Here is a 15,800-nt window from a genome sequence, read left to right on the forward strand (position 1 = left end):
TTCTATATGTGCCATTTCTTCTTCCTGTAATTCTTGTCATTCCCTCCTCTCAATACGAGTAAGAGATCTCCCAATTTCTCAAATGTTCTGGGCGTTATAATATTTATCCCACTGTCTTATGGATTTTTTCCCCTCTCTTTTCCTTTTAATAAGTCTCTCTATCTTAGACTGTGAAGTTCGTTAAATGAGGTACAATCACTATTCATCTGTTTCCAACATGATCTGCATTTACATGTCATGAAATATGGACTCACCAATAACATATGACTAAATGGAAAGATGACTGAATGAATACATGAGCAGGTTATGTGGGAAGGGGGGGCAAAGAAGAAACAGAACTTTAATGATTAAGGCAGTTTAACACTATAAAATTCTATGATACATTTAGCACATAAAAAAGAGGTAAATAAAAATATCAGATAACTTGGGAATTACGGAACATTTTCTTCCTCAGAGTATCTGTACAAGATAGGAAGTAAATGAAGTGGTCTTCATCTTCTACTGTAAGTTTATTTTTCAAAGGAAATAGAAAAAGAAAACAATTTGTTCAATTATATTCATTCCTGTCCTAAAACAGAGTTGTCATGGATACAGGAAAGAAGTCAGGAGACAAAACAAAATATTCTCTTCCAAATGGGACAGATATCATTGCAGCAAGTTCCGATTTTCTAGGAAGTTTCTAATTTTATGCAGTTTGTTATAATTTAAATTGCTTGTCATTGACCTGAAACCCTGAGATCCTGAATTTTAAATACAAATAATTCCTGTAATTTGACTGAAAGAAAAAAAATGTCAATAGGAAAGGCAATATGAGAGGTCAGACAAATTAGTCTTTCATCATCTCTAGATGAGCGAGGGGACAGAAGGCAGAACTAGTTTATATTTAAGTTCTGTCTTTTATTAGTGTTATAAACTTGGACAAATAAATTTTCCTTGTGTCTGAGTTTTAGTTTTCTGATTAGAAAATGGGTGTGCACTGTCTCAGATATCCTATAAACTGGAAGAAACAGTGCATGCCCAAGCTCTAAGATTACAGCTTAAATTTTAGATCCTGATTTATTTAGTCAAGAAAACAGACCCTGATTGGAAGTAAAGTGGCCACACAGTGTAGGAGCAGATGTAATACCTCAGTGTCACTTCCTCCTGCCTCAAAACCTTAAAAGAATTAGGCATAGAGTTTCTAGTGACACTGCAAGGAAGAGGCTGGCTGTATCAGCAAATTTCAATTTCTTCCTGTGCTAGAGTTGTTTAATAGACTATTAAAAAATCTGGAAACATTTATAATTTTTTTAATATAAATAATATAGAGCTCAGAAAAAGAGTAATATATAGAGCTCAAAGACAGATTATAACTTTTAACATAGAATTATGCCCATATTTGCTTTATTAGATAATAAAGAACATAAAAGTATTTTCTGTTGTTTTAAATCTTAATTTTCACAAAAAAAAGCTAGGGTTGATTTTTTTTTTTTTCTTTTTTTGATCCCACGCAGTGTGCCTATACTTGTTTCAGTTCTGTCTCCTAAAAGAAGCCTTCCCCAATCATTACTGTCCACTGAAATAGGTCCTTCTTCTTAAGTCAATGCAATTTTTATATCAATTTTTTGCACTTAGTTATATACTGTCTATGACACTTTGAACTGTTTAATTTTTTGTGCATGTAAAACCTAACTTCTCAATTACAAATTACTTTGAGATGAAGACCAGATGTAAAATGTATTTGTATCACTGCTAAAACTATATAATGAGTATTCTATAAGTATTCAGTTTTGTTTTGTTTTTCTGTATGTATTATAATTATTTACATAGGTGTTAAGAACTTCAGGAATACCTGTACAGGTATTACACTACTTTTGGTAATTAGAAAATAACAACTTTTTCTTAATCCTTGTCCAGCTTGGACTGTGACTCTTCATAACAGCCATGTTATAAAATAAGTATTCTGTTTTTTCACATGTCGTCTGTACACAGCAACTGAGAGAGATAAATTGTCTGTGTGTTCTCATTTTACGAACATGGAAACTAATCCGCCTATAATCAATGCTTCAATTCCCTGGGCACCTTGGGAAGAGTTCCTAGACTAAAACTAATGGCTCAGGTCATGACCGTACTCTGGCTTGCTCATTCTATTCTTTTACCTCTCACCTTTAGTGTATCCTTGGACTGACCACACACACTATATCTTCATGGCAGCATTGACTCTCCTGTAACCAGGTAGTTCACTTCTCCCTGTGTCTGTTTTTTAAACAACATACCAGCCACAAATGCAAAGGCCAACGCTAGTCTCCTCTGTTACCAAGTGATCCTGGTTGTGTCAGAATGGGCACAGAAACTAAATCGAAGTTTTCTAATAAAGACGTATCATTTGAATCTAGGCTGGCATTTGCTTGCAATATGTAAGCTAAGGACAACAACAAAAACAAAACTTTATGTCTCTAAGAAATAAGAAACAGGAAGAAATATGGCACAGAAATGATTATGCCAAAAACAGGGTACCTTTCCCTTTTTTCTTTTTTTTAATACAAAGAACTATTAGTGTTTTATGAAATATTACTTAACTCTCACCAAAGCTAAAATAATAGTGCCTGGAAGGAAAGTATATTTAAAGTTGTTCTCAGAAGGAAAAAAAAATCTCAATATATATACATATGCAGATATATCTTAAACATGGTTAAAAATGCAATTCAAATAAAATACATGATTACTAATTTTGAAATACTTTTACTTGAAATCTAGCCATTATTAAATGGGATTTGTTTATCTTAGTTTCAGGTAAATATATTATTTATCACCAATGTCTAAAGTTAAGTCTATAAATTAGCAATACTGTTTAAGATCTATACAATTAATTTTGTAAATGCACAGATTTTTTTTTACCTCGTTTGCAAACCTCAATATGTTTAATAACTTACTACATGTGTAAAATGAATAACATAGTAGTATGAAAAAAGAATAAATTAGGTACTACATGAAAAAATATGGAGGAACTTCTGTTTTCCAGGAGTTTCCAGGGTTTCTTGGTTCAACTTTAAATCAGATTCTCAACTCTAAGAAAAAAGTTTCTTATAGTGTTAAAAGGTGCTTTTTTTTTTTTAACACAGTTTTTGCCAAATCAAGGACATGAAACAAACTCAAGCAAACCAAAGCTTATTGGTTTAATTACTGAATAGCATTTGTTAAATTAACGAGGATATTCAAATTTGGGCCATAAAATCACTAAATAATTAAACTTGAATACGATGTGCTTCTCTTCTTCAAAACATAAGAAATGCAAGGTTATATATTTTTCCTTATTTTAAAGAACAAAAAATTGGAATCTTGTGAATCATAGGTCAAATTCAGTGCTAAACAAGAATACATTCCATCTTGTTATGAATATTCATTAATTATATCCTATAGGCTTCCAAAAGAGTGATAGAGGTTTATTTTAGGCAAATGATTAATTTATTTCAAAAGATCACTCAAGTTCTATAATTTGGAAGTCTTTCTTATTTGCTTTATAGTTCAATTCATATTTTAATAATTTAAAATCCAATTATTATTGCCAAGATATTATAGGCAATTTTACATCCCATTAACCTTGCTTTGTTTTAATTATAAAGATCCTTTGTTAGATTCCTTTAAATGATCTAGTTTATAATTTCAGCCTGTCCTAGGGAGTACTTTAATTCAGCTGCACATTCATCAACTGTTTTTGTCGTTAATTGTAGACAACTGCACAATTGCTTTCTCCAGCTATGATTGATGAATTATATTCACGAATGTAGCTGTTAAGTAGGATAAACATTTATAACAATTTCCACTTAAAGATTTTTATCTTCATTCCCACAAGGAAAATTAAAGACATATTCTAACAACCAAGAGAAAATATTTTGTATGTTTCATTTTACACTATCAGAAAAAGTTAAGAAACATGTTGTATGTCCATGCAAATGGGATAAAAGTGTATGTAAAGAATCTAATTTGTGCCTAGTATAGAGTCGGCATCAACAAATAGAAGCCAGATAAACTGAGTAATGTGTCTTTACTGTAACTACATCCGAACTATCTCAATATGATTTTTTTTTTTTAATCTGGAACTCCCAGTTCAAATTTATGAAAGAGAAAGGTCTAAATTGAAAGGAAATGGACCAAACTAAAGATAGGAGTCGGCAAAATTCTGAATATATACTGTATGTAGTAAGAAAAACTAACAAAATAACCTTCCTTTTTTTTTTTTTTTTTTGCGGTACGCGGGCCCCTCACTGTTGTGGCCTCTCCCGTTGCGGAGCACAGGCTCCGGACGCGCAGGCCCAGCGGCCATGGCTCACGGGCCCAGCCGCTCCGCGGCATGTGGGATCCTCCCGGACCAGGGCACGAACCCGTGTCCCCTGCATCGGCAGGCGGACTCTCAACCACTGCGCCACCAGGGAAGCCCAAAATAATCTTCCATTTTTAAAGTGTCTATATTACTGTAGTTGTAATAAATGTCATATATTACATCCAACCTTCAGAGAAACTAGGTAAGATGTGAAACAATGTCAGAGGGAGATTATGTTACATGCCTAGAATCTAATAGTTTATCATTAGGAGAACTGGTATTTAAACTTGTTACAAATAATACACACATGCTCCACATTATAATAGGCACTGTGGAAATAGCCATAAAAAATACACCACAAATAAACAGGCACTAACACTATGGTAAGTATAAAACAGGGGAAAATGGAAGGTGGTTTGAGAACATGGGAAGGCACCTAATCCGGATTAGGGGTGTGGAGGGGTTGGTGCTCAGAGAAGAGATTATTTTCAACGAAGTTAGAGAAGTGAATGTCTTAAAGCAATGCCCATCGTCTTTGTCCTGTGGACTACTGGGGAAAACACTACAATAGCAAAGACAGCATCCTCCATCCGGTCCCCCAAACACTGGCAAGTCTCCTGTGTTTCCTTAGTCATTTCACTCCCCAGTTTCTCTACACTGGCTATTTTCAGTATTTTCTACTCTTCTCAAGTATAACACTTAACTCCCCAGATTTCCTTCATTCTCAGAAAATGGCCCTAACTGCCACTTTATAGAGAAAATAGAAGGCATCATTACAAAAACTCTCTGAATTCTGCCACCAAGTTAATTGCCTGCATCCTTTCTCAATACTCATCCACAAAAGGCTAACCCCTGTCCCTCTGCCTCACCCCTCTCAGAGACTGTACTCTTTTAATTGAGTAGAAACTTTTCTTCTTTCTTTCCCACCGTATTGGCTTCTTTCCATCAGCATTTTAAAGTACTCAAATCCTTCCTTCTACTCCCCTCCTCCCCCTCAAATTAAAACCCTATCCACCACCAGCAACCACCCTTTCCCCTTCTTGGCCAACCTTCTTATAGTTGTAAGTACTTACTGTCTATACTCACGTCCCGCTCACTTCTCACCTGAAAACATCTGAGCTACTCTCCCTACTTCCCTCAGTTATCTGCTCCCATCCTCTATCTGCCTTTTGGCACATTTATTACATCAGTAATTACTTAACCTAACACTGTTGTTCCCACTGGACTGAAAGCTCTATTAGAGCAGTGCCTGGGTCTATACCCAGCATCTTTAGCACGTAGGTATTCATTCACCAGTATAAATTTGAATGAAATCAACATGTCCCTCTTGTCAATGACTCCAGTGGTGCCTTTAATCCTGACTTACAAATCCTCTTGTTGACTATTCATTCCTTCTCAAACATTCTACTCAACATTCTTTTCTTCATTCCTTCAACAAATATTTGTGATTGCAAAATAGGTACTAGGCATTATTATTCCAGAAACCAGGGATATATCAGCAAATAAGACAGAGAATAAGACACGAGTTCTGAAGGGAAGTACATTTTAGCGGGAAGACATGTAAACCAAGAAAAGATTTTGAGACAATGTTATTGAATGTTAAAGTAGAGTCATGTAATGGAAGTCTGATAACACAATAAGATGGTCAGGGGAGCCTCTCTGAGAGTGTGACGTTTAAGCTGATTCCTCAATGATGGGAAGAGCCAATCACGTGAAGGTGTGGGGAAAGAGGATTCCCAGCAGAAACAGCAGCGAGAGTCTGGCCGCTTGTTTCCACTCACTCCACACACTCTCCCTGAGCATCACACCTGTATCCTTATCCCCCATTTACCTCATGCAAAAACTGAGAACTCTTGAATTTAAATCTCCATATTAGCTGTCTCTTTGGAGCTGGACATACAAATTCTAAGATGTCAATTTAACATTTCCACTTCGAACTTTCATAGGTGCTACAAATTCAGTGTAACCGAAAGTAAAAATATCTCTCACCAAATTCATGCCCTTCCTTCTGTATTGTTCTAAGTAAACTATGCTTACACTATAAATCATCCAGCTATTAAAGCCAGAAATCAAAGTACCTTCTTTCTCCTCTTGCCATCCAATCTATCAGCAATTCTATAGATTTAATTTCCAAAAGATACTTCAACTTTGTACACTTCTTCCATCCTCATAGCCACTATTGGTTGCTCTACGACACCATTCTCTTCAAAAGGATTCTGAAACTTCAGATCGGTATCTCGCTTCCAGTCTGCAGCCCCAGATATCCATTTGTCACTCTGCAGATTATGCCAAACCTCTTCAACTACAGCCCTGTACCCTTAGCACAGCTTTCAAACCCCTCCATGGCATGACCCTTGCCATGAAGGGATGGCCCTTGCCTGCCTCTATGTGGCTGGCACACAACATGCACTGAAATAGCTGTTGGCTGAGTGAAAAGAGCTCTCCAGCAACATGTCTTGCTATCTCTTCCCTCCAGGCTTTTGCACTACACTATTCCCTCAGCCCAGAATTTTATTCTTCTATTTTTCATTTTCTTTCACCTAGCTAGGTCCTAATCATCTCTCAGTTCTCAACTAAGATGACATTCTGTTTAGATATACTTTTTTGTGGTGAGGGGACCTCCTCCTTTCATTCTTTTTATAGGCGATTTTTAAGAGCAGTTTTAGGTTCACAGCAAACATGAACAGAAGATACAGAGATGACCCAGATACCCCCCTCCCCCAACGCATCCTCGTTCCCATATCACCATCCACCATCAGAGTGGTTACATTTGATACAAATGATGAACCTACATTAATACATAGCATTATCACCCAAAGTCCATAGTTTACACTAGGATTCACTCTTCGTGTTGAACATTATAAGGATTTGGACAAATGTAAAGTGACATGTATCCACTATAACAGTATCATACAGAGTAGATTCATTGCCATAAAAATCCTCTCTGCTCTGCTTGTTCATCCCTCCCTCCCCCTAATCCCTGGCAACCACGGATCTTTTTCCTGTGTCCATAGTTTTGCCTTTTCCATAATGTCATATAGTTGGAATCATACAGTAGCCTTTTCATATTGGATTCTTTCATCTCATAATACACAATTAAAGTTCCTCCATGTCTTTTCATGGCTTCATAGCTCATTTCTTTTTAGCACTAATTAGTAAATATTCCATTGTCTGGATGCATCATATAAATAAGTGGGTATTTATTTATCCATTCACCTACTAAAGTGCATCCTGGTTGTTTGCAAGTTTTGACAATTATGAATAAAATGATTATAAACATCCATGTACAGGTTTCTGTGTGGACATAAGTTTCTAACTCCTTTGGGTAGATACTAAGGAGCAAGACTACTGTATTCCATGGTAAGAATATGTTTAGCTTTATAAAAAACGCCAACCTGTCCTCCAAAGTGGCTGCACCACCCTGCATTCCCACCAGCAGTGAGTGAGAGCCCCTGTGGCTCCACCTCTTCACCAGCATTTGCTGTTGTCTGCGTCCTGGATTTTGGCCATTCTAATACGTATGTAGTGGTATCTCCTTGTTTTAATTTACATTTTCCTGATGACATATGCTTTGGAACATCTTTTCCTATGCTTATTTTCCATCTGTATACTTTTTCTGGATAGGAGTTTGTTAAGGTCTTTGGCTCATTTTCTAACTAGGTTGTTTGTTTTTTTATCGCTAAGTTTTAAGACTTCTTTGTATATTTTAGACAACAGTCCTTTATTAGATGTGCCTTTTGCAAATATTTTCTCCCAGTCTGTGGCTGTCTTCTCATTCTCTTGATATTGTCTTTTGTAGAGCAGAAGTTTTTCACTTTAATGAAGTCCAGCTCATCAATTCTTTCTTTCATGGATCATGCCTTTGGTATTATAACTAAAAAGTCATCTAGATTTTCTCCTTTGTTATCTTCTATGAGTTTCATAGTTTTTCAGTTTACATTTAGGTTTGTGATCCACACTGAGTTAAGTTTTGTGAAGAGCGTAAGGTCTCTGTCTGGATTTATTTTTGTGCACGTGGATGTCCAGTTGTTCCAGCACCATTTGTTGGAAAGATTATTTTTGTTTCACGGTATTGGTTTTGCTTGGATACACTTTTTGAAAACCCTGATAACCCCACCAACTGGAGAATGCACCCCTCCAGACTAGGTTAAGTGCTCTGCCTTATGCTTGCATTAGTATCTGTAACACCCCTATCACAGCACCCTTGTGTTATTGTATGTGCTAGTCTAATGCTTGCCTTTCCTCCAAAATTTAGCACCATGTTTGTCTCATTCACTTCTCTATTCCCAGTGCCTATAATGTGTTTGGTATATAGTAGGTGCTGAATAGACATGTGCTGTATTAATGTATACATGAGATGTTCTTGTATATTTAGAGCTAGCCATAATGTTTCAATATTTGTTCCAAAATCATCTTTATTGGAGGAACTATTAGTATAAAAAATGGAAACACAAATCTAGAATGGCACAAAGAACATTATGAGTATTTTGAGGTTTTCATGGATTAAAAAATTTTAAATATTATAACTACTTTCTATAATTCCAACTCCTTTCCTAAAACCAAACAAAATAAACTCCAAACACTACCAATGAACAACAAAACAGTTTCAAAAGCTAAAAACCTCTATTAGCAAAATTTTCACTCTCCTCCTTCTCTGAGACAATAACTATAATCTTAATCTTAAATGTTGGAGCTTCAATTTGTTAAGTCTTCAGAGTTACTGATAACAGCATAATTTTTGTTTTTACTTCACAGTTGAAACAAATTAGCAAAACTAGGGTGTATGTGAAGTGAGAGATTTCTATAACTGATATGACAATGAGCCGCCTGGGCAAAAGTTTTTTTTTTTCTATTTTTTCATTGTCTGAAGATGGATAATAATTGTTATCAATTCTTTTCACCATAAAGTTTTATAAGAAGTAGAGTGTATTATTATGTTTAAAATGATTATTTATGCTATAAAAGAAAACTAATATTTTCCTGCATCTTTTGCTTGTCAGTGAATGAAAAATTTATTTTAATATTTAGAGTTGTAGTATTATGACTAAAAATAATTCAATCATAAAATATCTAAGTGAGAAATACACAATAAGATGAATTGTTATAAAAACAAAGGCTATTTCTCAGAATATAATACACTGATGAACAAAAATACTAAATTGCATTTAATTTTTTTCAAAATGGGTTTTTATAGCATATACAAACTAAGTTTCAAAGAGTAGCTCATAAAATATTCTTTCATGACACCTCCCTTGATAAAGATAAATTTTACATACAGTAACATTATTACCTTATCAATTTAATTAAATCTGGTTTCAAATAAGAAATAGATTACCCCAAATCTTCAGTCATTATTTTCCAAAGAACGCACTATATCACAGAAGAAACTCAAGTTGTAAAGGACGCAGGTCTTCAGCTGATAGAAGCTGAACATGTCAAAATGGTGACAGTTATATCTGTCTTAGTGTATCCATTGCCAATAAAGTATTGGAAAAATCATAGTGAAAAATCTTACCACAGCATCATTTTAACAATGGTATAAATAGATTCCTAACCAGACCTTTATAGTTCCTATATTAAACTTCTCTCACATTTTTAGCTGGATACTAGATAGCATGACATGGTCGAATAAAACTATTTCACATGAACTGAGATGGGCTGAGTGAGGGAGTAAACACTGAACACGGCTCTGAAAACAGATGGAGTGGCAGATGGGACTGCAGATTGGGTTCACTTGATCTATGTAAAACAACTTTACTACTTGGTAAGACGTGGCTCAGATCTCACAAAAATCTTATAAAGTTTGTCCCTTTATTTCATACCTGCTTCCCCTCCGCCAAATAAAAATGTTTAACATTTTAAACTTTGCTCCTTTAAAGTATAAGTACCTGTGTGATGAATCATTTAACTAAAATATATTTTCTTACACATTTTTGGAACAGATGGTAGGCAAGAGCAGTCACCCAGTGGAATAAAATGTACACTGACTAGTTGTCTAAAATTTGTAAAATTAATTACCTTCCTTCATTGATGAGTTCAATAAATGCAAGTCCTGCATTCTTCTGAATAGAATTTTGCCATTCCTAAAAGGAGAAAGCAAACCAACTGTAAGAAAAATGAGCATGTAAACAAAAGTAACATCTGGTTTAAGGATCATGTTGATCCTAATAACTTCCACGTGATATTACTTCTAAATCTTTCTAAAAGAGTTTTAACAAATGTTATTTTGCAAGAAATCAAAACTTTAAAAGCAGTCCTGTATTATTTAGTTAAAAAGGTGCTTTTGAATTCCCAGTGATGCCGACTAAGATAGAAAGTGAGATCACACGGACAAAACTCACTGTGACTGTAAAATATTGCTTGTTTTACACTCTTCCTACGGCATATTTAGAATATGCTTTAGATAACTTTTTGGTTATTATTCTAGTGATTTCAATGTTTTTGGTCTTTTTAATATAGCTGGCAAATTGAATTTTTTGGATTAAAAATTATATCCCTTTCAATGGTACTCTAAATAATACTTGCCTAACATATTTTTATTAAAAATCCTTATTGATCAGTCATGCCACTCATCTATAGACTTTTCCTCCATGATTTTCCACTAATTAAGTGCTGGCCACAAATTCAGCTTGAGGAAACACAGTCTCCATGTCAACCCTTCACTCTGTCCCTGATCACTTTCCCTTTTAAAGCTTTGCACACATGCTGGGAATAAATGTGGTCCCCAAAAGTAGGTACATTCTTTGTCCTAAGTAAATCTGTGAAGAATTAGAAGAACAAATCATGAATCTATATTTCCCCAGGAGAGAGAATCAACAACTTGGAAAAAGGGACATGATAGTCTGGGGACAGTAATGATCTAATAAAAGCCTAAATGACTCTGTTTTTAGCAAAGCCATTGTGTTTTAGCTGCCATAACTTTTATCCAAATGACAAGATCTTTGTTGCATTTTACTGAACTTATTAAAACTTGCAAATCATTTTTGTCAAAAACAATTGTTGGCAACGCTTTTTCCCACATTTTAACAAAATGACTTACTACTCTCCTCATATATTTTGCATTAATTGAGGCACAGTATTAGGCAAAAGTCTCCACAGAAGAATAAACAAAAAGAGGATAGAAAGACCTAGGCTGATTCTTCGGAACCATTCACAATTTTAAGATTAGAAAAAGCAGCGGTTGAAAGGGACAAGAAAGGATCTAGAAAAATTTAAGAACAGATGCAAAATATTATAGCACTATTCAAAAGAAAATAATCCATGTATAGTACATTGGCTCAAGAAAATAAAAAAAAATACAAGACCCTTTAATCACTAATACCATTTTTTTAATGATTAGGAAGTTAAAATTCTACTGTATGTGAACTGCAAAATTAAAATATAGTAAACCACAAAATATATGAAACACAAAAACAAAAGTACAAAATCAAAAAAGGTGTCATTCCAGAGGAGGGTAAGGAAAGCTCTGGTGGTAGAGTCAGCACCAGAACCAGGGGCTGGCACTAGAGCTGGTGCTGGCCCGAGCTGCAGAACTGGCCCAGAAGCGATGCCTGAGCTGGCTCTAGCTGTGGAGAGACTCTATCTCTGGTGCTACTGCTGGATATGTTGCTGAAGTTGGCACTAGGTGTATTGCTGGCCCTAGCTCAGACAGTAGTGCTAGAACTGGTTGTGAATTGGCTCCAGTTCTGGGACTGACTTTAATTCCGGCACTGGTGCCAGGCCTGGTGTGAGAACTGGAGATAAGGATGACTCTAGATCTGGAGCTGATACCAGCTCTAGAGCTGAAGCCAGAGCTGGCACTAAGAAACAGCTGGTACAAGAGCTAGTGCTGGAGTTGGCTCTAGCTCTACAGCTGGATCTACCTTTATCCAAGAGTTAGTGCAGGCGCTGGCTCTAGCTCAGAGGTGCTGCTAGAACTCGTTCTGGAATTTGCTCTAGCTCTGGAGCTGCTGCTAGAGCTGGTGCTACAGTTAATAATGGAACTATCTCTATCTCTGGAGCTGACTCTAGTTATATAGCTGGTTCTAAAGCTGATTCTAGTTCTAGTATTGCTACTGGCTTCAGCTCTGGAGCTGGAGCAGGTCCCAGAGCTGTATGTAGCTCTAGAACTTATGCTAGAACTGGCTCTAGCTCTACAGGTGCTAGAGCAGGTGCTAGAGCTGACACATGAGCTGGTGCCTGAGCTACTAATATACTTCTGAAATCATTACATAGAGTTGACATCCTGACATGAAAGACAAAGATCAAGACAATAGTACAGAAGGGATACTAGGGACAACAACAACAACAAAAGAAACCTGAAAATTTAAAAAGAGAACATAAAAAGAGACAGCTTAAAAAACAAAGTTGAAAACATCTCCCAGAAAATAGAACAAAAAGATAAAAGAGTTGCAACAATAAGAAGAGAGATAAAGAAATAAGGAAAGTGGAGAATCTTCTGATGAAAGACCAATATCCATTGAGTAGGAATTGTAGAAAGAGTGAATAGGGAACATGGAAGAGAGGAAGTTATCAAAGTAATTTAAATTATTTCCTAGGAATTAAGTACATGACATAACATCCCCAGCAAAGCACGTCATCATAAAATTTTAGAACAGGGTTAAAGAAAAGGCTTACAAGAAAAACATTTCTCTATACAAGAAATCAAGAATCAGACTGACACTAGACTTCTCTAGAGCAAAACTGGAAGATAGTAGAAAAGAAAACAACACCTTCAACAGCACAAGGAACATAATACTCAGAACATTATACCCAGCTAAGCTATCCATAAAATATGAGGACAAAAGAGTTACATTTTCAGACATGCATAAACATTTATTTTTCAACCACTCTTTTTCAAGAAGAAAGAAAAAGAACCTACTGATGGTGTGCTCTGCCAAAATGAGGAGTAGATCAAACAGGAGAAACAAGATAATGTTGTGACAGCCCCAAAATCTCAGGGGCTTAAAAAACAAAGGCTTATTTCTTGTTCAATTTCCAAGTCCACTGCCCGTGTTCTGCTCTGCTTCATCACCACCCTCACTTTGGGAGCTAGACTGACAATGTAACCATTGTCTGGAACACTATAGGCAACCAAGGTGGAGGGAAAAGAAAAGAAGTCTAAGTATCACTGGCTCTTATAGTTTCTGCCCAGAAGTAACACATGTCACTTCTCACATTTCTGGTCAAAGTCACATGACCAAGCTTCAGTTCAATGCAGCAAAGGAGTGCAAACCCACCAAGTGCTCAAAATGTGGGAAAGAACCAAACATGAACAACCCAAAACATGACTCTAAGGGAAGAAATCATATAAAAGGTGGATACAGATCTAAGAAACAGTTTACAGAACTATTGTAAAGCTAACACAGTTTCTGTGAAGAATCAGGAGAGACTTGTATGCACACTAACAGACTGTCAAGAAGGAAATAATTTCATCAGATTATAGAGAGGTTTTGAATAAGGAAGACATATTTTGAATGAAAATCTAGCATTGCAATGTATATATTTTTTCTTCCAGAATTGTTTTTGTGAAGAAGCAGGCAATATAGTTCCTAAATTTCTTTAATGACAATATAATGCAATCGAAAGGCTTTGTATTTGAGTTCAACTCTTTCCTCAAGTTACAGAATTGCTCTTTCTCAAAGTTTCTTACCAAAGAAGAGCTCACATTGGGGAGGAGGATTGGAGTCTCATCCAAGAGAATTTTCTTGAAACTTTTTGTGATGGTGAGACTTTCTCACTTTATTCTCCCAAGTTTTTCAGATTTTTCATTTTTTAATTTAAGCATTAGAAACCTATCACACCGTTTGTATATTATTACATTGTCAATGTTGCCACATGTCAGAAAAGTCAGGTATGACGAACACACAAGACAGTTCCCTGGATCTGGCGATTAGAATGCAGCCCATTGCGCTGGGCTGATGAATGAAAGGGAATTGAGGAAGAGAAGGTGGTAACCGGAGTATATGCTTTCAAAGAATTCTGTGGTGAAAGCTAAGAAAAAATAGGATAGGAGGCTGAGAGAAAAATCAGTTCATAGTTTTTAAGGGCGAAGAGACTTAAATACAGTTGTAGACCACAGAGAATGAAAGAGTCAGAGAAACATTGATTACAAGAGAGAAATGGTGACAGGGAAATCTTGAAGAAGGCATTAAAGAATGGGGTGTCCTGGGAAGGAATAAGGATTCTTCTTTCTTCAGAAAAAGAGTAAAACTAGGGGTAGAAGAAGTTTTTCTTTTCTTGTTCACATATAAAATAGTCCACGGTATTCAGGAAGGAACCCTGACTTAAGTAACACAATTGTAAACTGTAGTGTAATTCTTTTCCAGAAGAGTGTAAATTCCCTGATCTTATTTGCCTTGGTCTTGTGAAATGAAATGTGGTTTTAAATCTTAATATTTAATTTTTAGCACCAGCTACAGCATGAGACACATAAGTAATACTCAATAAATACTATTATTGGTGATTTATTGGGTAAGCTGCAATTCATGTACAATTCACCTCTTGGTATTATCAGAAATGCGAGGCCATATGACAGGTAATAAAACCTCTTAAAATGTTCCTGTTAAGAATGCTCATAACTAATTGAACATAAGTGTTTCTCTACTCCCACAGAAGCATAATCTAACTGGGCTCTTTTTCTGTGGAAACATGAAAGAGCATTATTAATCACAAAAAGAAGAAAGGATCTCTCTCTTTTTTTCCATCCTCCATCCATAGGGAGGGAAGAAATTTTCTGTCCTCCTCTGAGCCCAAGCAAAAAATTTTACAGACTCTATCTTGCTCTTCTGTCACCTCTAACTGTCCTGTTATTTCCTCAGACATAAGTAGATATCAAACACTTATGTGATACAGGATTTTAAGACAACAAAAGCCGAAATGCCAACTTTCTAATATAAGAGTTTAAAACTTGATAACTTAATAGTATTTTCCATGTCTCTGCAACTTCACTTTTTAATGTTTTATATGCACATTATATGATTCGATTTTAGATATTGTATCTTTGAAGGAAGAGCCATATTTTATTTGTCTGTGGTAACCACAGAACCAGAAGAAATAGATGATGTAAATTGCACAGTGACTATACTACAGCATTAAGGCAAAAAGAGTTCAATTCTAGAAGTTTAGCAACATTAGATGGAAAACACAGAAAAAATCCTTATGTATAAAATTTATATTATTATGTGTATAAAGTAGTATATTTCCTGGTATCTTTTTTCTAGGTTCTACTAGTTATTTGCTTGCCAAACATGAATATTTTCTTCTCTACCACAGAAGCCTACTGGTTATGTTTTAAGATGATATGGCTGGGAGTACAAGCGTAATTTTGCAGGCCTTGACCTAAGTAAGGACCAAGTAGATTTCACCTAACGTTAAAAGAGTATAATTCAGTTTTTGAAGATTTTCAAAATTCTTCATCAACTACAATAATCAGTTTGGACAATTTCAATTTACCAAGTCAATTTCTGTTAACTACATTAACTAATACTAACAATTTGTAAGGTCGAAAAAATGTTACCGG

General features: G+C 35.5%; 1 protein-coding gene across 1 annotated transcript in view; it reads right to left on the reverse strand.

Moving 5' to 3' along the window:
* The window catches only part of NBEA (neurobeachin), a 620,750-nt gene that overhangs the window by 304,441 nt on the left and 300,509 nt on the right, over nt 1–15,800 (reverse strand). Inside the window, exon 36 of the mRNA XM_022574654.2 lies at nt 10,319–10,383. Within this exon, the coding sequence (XP_022430362.2) occupies nt 10,319–10,383 (65 nt within the window). The remainder of the gene's footprint in view (nt 1–10,318; nt 10,384–15,800) is intronic.

This window comes from Delphinapterus leucas, chromosome 18 (genome assembly GCF_059928025.1).
Source record: "Delphinapterus leucas isolate spDelLeu-1000000601 "Yukka" chromosome 18, BTC_Dleu_Yukka2, whole genome shotgun sequence".
In the NCBI taxonomy this organism is placed as follows: domain Eukaryota; kingdom Metazoa; phylum Chordata; class Mammalia; order Artiodactyla; family Monodontidae; genus Delphinapterus; species Delphinapterus leucas.